The following is a 2,200-nucleotide window of genomic DNA, read 5'->3' as shown; positions in this document are numbered from 1 at the left end:
TACTCAAACCAGCCCTCACTCAAATCTCACCATATTTTAGCCAACCAGGGTCTTGTCCCAGCGCAAATACAGCAGTCACGGAGCCCATGTGGTTATCACTGAATGACTAGAGCTCTCCTGTCACCCAGCCAAGCCCAAAGCAAGCTAGGAGAGCTTCCAAAACTGTGACCTTTGGGTGGCTGTCAGCCAGCACCCTCCAGGAATGGTTGCATCTTTCCTTGTCCCACACAAGGGCCTCCTCACACATCCCATCCATCCATGGTTACCTCCCCAATCCGCAGCCCAGTGATGAAAGCCTCCCACAGCCAAGCATGTGTTGATCGTGCCTGCCACGAGCTAAACAGCCAAGGGTCATAGATCAAGTTTCCCAAGGCCCACGGACCACCTGGGTCTCCCAAACCACTCCAGCCTTATGCAGCACCCAGTCCACCAGCCTCAGCCTCCCCTTGCAGATCCCCTCAGCCACACAGGTCATTCACTCTCACCCCAAAGCCAAGCAGGGCTTCAAGAGAGTGCACAAAACACAAGTCTTGTCCACCTACCCCATTCCACCAACCAGCAATGCAACTGAAGAACCACCAATAATTGTTGCCACCCACCAGCCCACCTCCATCCACCACGGCCATCCTCCTTCCAGGCACCTCGAGCCCCATCTTGCTTGGGCAGGGCTTGCCTGCTGGCGCATGCCAGTCCCTCTTGCACTGCCCAGGATCCTTTCCTCCCTCATCCTCCCACCTTATCCCCATTCCTTCTGCACTTCATTTTGGGCAAACACGTGAGAATTGCATCTTCTTCCTCATGAGGTCTTGCATCACCATCCCAACCCCAGGTCTCTGCAGAGCTGGAGCTCATCAGAGACCACCCTCAGTGGGTATGCTGGTCTCTCCTCCATCCTCTAGCTGGACATGGCAGTGACATTAAACCTGGTCCAGCCCCCCACTAAAGACATCACTACTACCTGAAGCCAGTGGGAAGCCCCTCTCCTCCACTGAAAAAAAATGACCATTTAAAATGAATTCATTTGGGCAAAGAAAGGGAAATGGTGCCCGAGGAAACGCGCTGCCAGGTTTTGCCCAGCTCTGTCCCATGCCTCCACAGCAACACACCAGCTCTCCATGCTTACGAGGCAGGAAAGCCCAAGCCTACTTCCATCTTTGCAGATCTCCACCACGTATCCATCCAGGCCCGAGTGGCCTGTCTGCTCCGGGGCTTTCCAGGTCAACGTAACCGAGTTTTCGCTCACTTCTTCCACGGCCAAGGACAAGGGGGAGCTGGGCGGCTCTGTAACAAACCCGCAGTGGTGAGGACAGACTCTCGAGTACCAGGGCTGTTGGAGGGCAATCACCCACCCTCCATGTTGGTCTTCAGCCCGCCCATCCTCCTAATCCCCCAGCCCTATCCCACTGCAAAAATATCCTTGATGACTTCATCCCTCTGTCCCTTCACCCCGGCACCCCAACATGCCCCATCCCAGCCTTGCTTATCTCCCCTCCCCATTTCAGTGTCCGGTCCTGTCCTCACCTGCCTTTGGTTTCTCAGGCTTAGGTTCAGGAGCTGGGGCTTGGGGTTCAGCTGGGGGAGCTGGGGGACCTTCTTCAGGGGCTGGAGTTGCTTCTGCCGTGGGGACGGGAGCAGGCTCGTCTGCTGTGGGCTGCTCCGCGGCAGGGGGATGCTCAGGGGCAGGGGGCTCCTCAGCAGCTGGGGCTGGTGCTGGTTCTTCCTTTGGGGCTGGCACTGGCTCTTTCTTTTGAGCCGCCGGAGCTGGGTCTGTGGCTGGAGGTGCAGTTTTGCCGGTCATTGCTGCAAAGCCTGGGGGCTGGGAAAGAGGATGTTTTGGGGTCTCTGCTGTGGGATCGCCGCTCTGTTTTGGGGTCCCTGCTCTAGACCAAAGGTGTCTCCTCCAGATCTGGGATCTTGACTCCGAAGCTGGGGTCCCTGCTCTGCACCAGGCGTCTCCACTCTCCACTCTGCGCCGTGACTGCTGTGCTGGGAGGGGGGAACCAGGTCACTGAGCCAGATCAGAGGCTGGGAGACTTTTATAGGCTTCGGCTGGCACTTGTCACCTCCCTGCAAACCAATCTGCCTGCGCAGGCGGGGGCTGCCAGGAATAGCCACCCAGGACCTGCACATTCAGCAGCACGCCCCTACCCCCTCCTATGGGACTGCAGCACATGGTCCTGCCTCCCCCTGCAATCCCCCC

General features: G+C 57.7%; 1 protein-coding gene across 3 annotated transcripts in view; it reads right to left on the bottom strand.

Annotated features, from left to right (window-relative positions):
• MYBPH (myosin binding protein H) overlaps positions 1 to 2,004 on the bottom strand; it is an 11,807-nt gene extending 9,803 nt beyond the window's left edge. For all 3 annotated transcript variants that reach the window (XM_009335100.1, XM_009335101.1, XM_009335099.1), the window contains exons 1-2: positions 1,522 to 2,004; positions 1,147 to 1,281 (exon numbers count right to left, since the gene is read on the bottom strand). In XM_009335100.1, the coding sequence (XP_009333375.1) occupies positions 1,147 to 1,281; positions 1,522 to 1,798 (412 nt within the window). In that variant the 5' untranslated portion in view covers positions 1,799 to 2,004. The remainder of the gene's footprint in view (positions 1 to 1,146; positions 1,282 to 1,521) is intronic.
• Positions 2,005 to 2,200: the final 196 nt, after the last annotated feature.

Source organism: Pygoscelis adeliae, unplaced genomic scaffold (genome assembly GCF_000699105.1).
Source record: "Pygoscelis adeliae isolate BGI_AS28 unplaced genomic scaffold, ASM69910v1 Scaffold472, whole genome shotgun sequence".
Taxonomy (NCBI): domain Eukaryota; kingdom Metazoa; phylum Chordata; class Aves; order Sphenisciformes; family Spheniscidae; genus Pygoscelis; species Pygoscelis adeliae.
The sequence above is the reverse complement of the archived record's forward strand: the minus strand, read 5'-3'. Positions and strand labels throughout refer to the sequence as shown.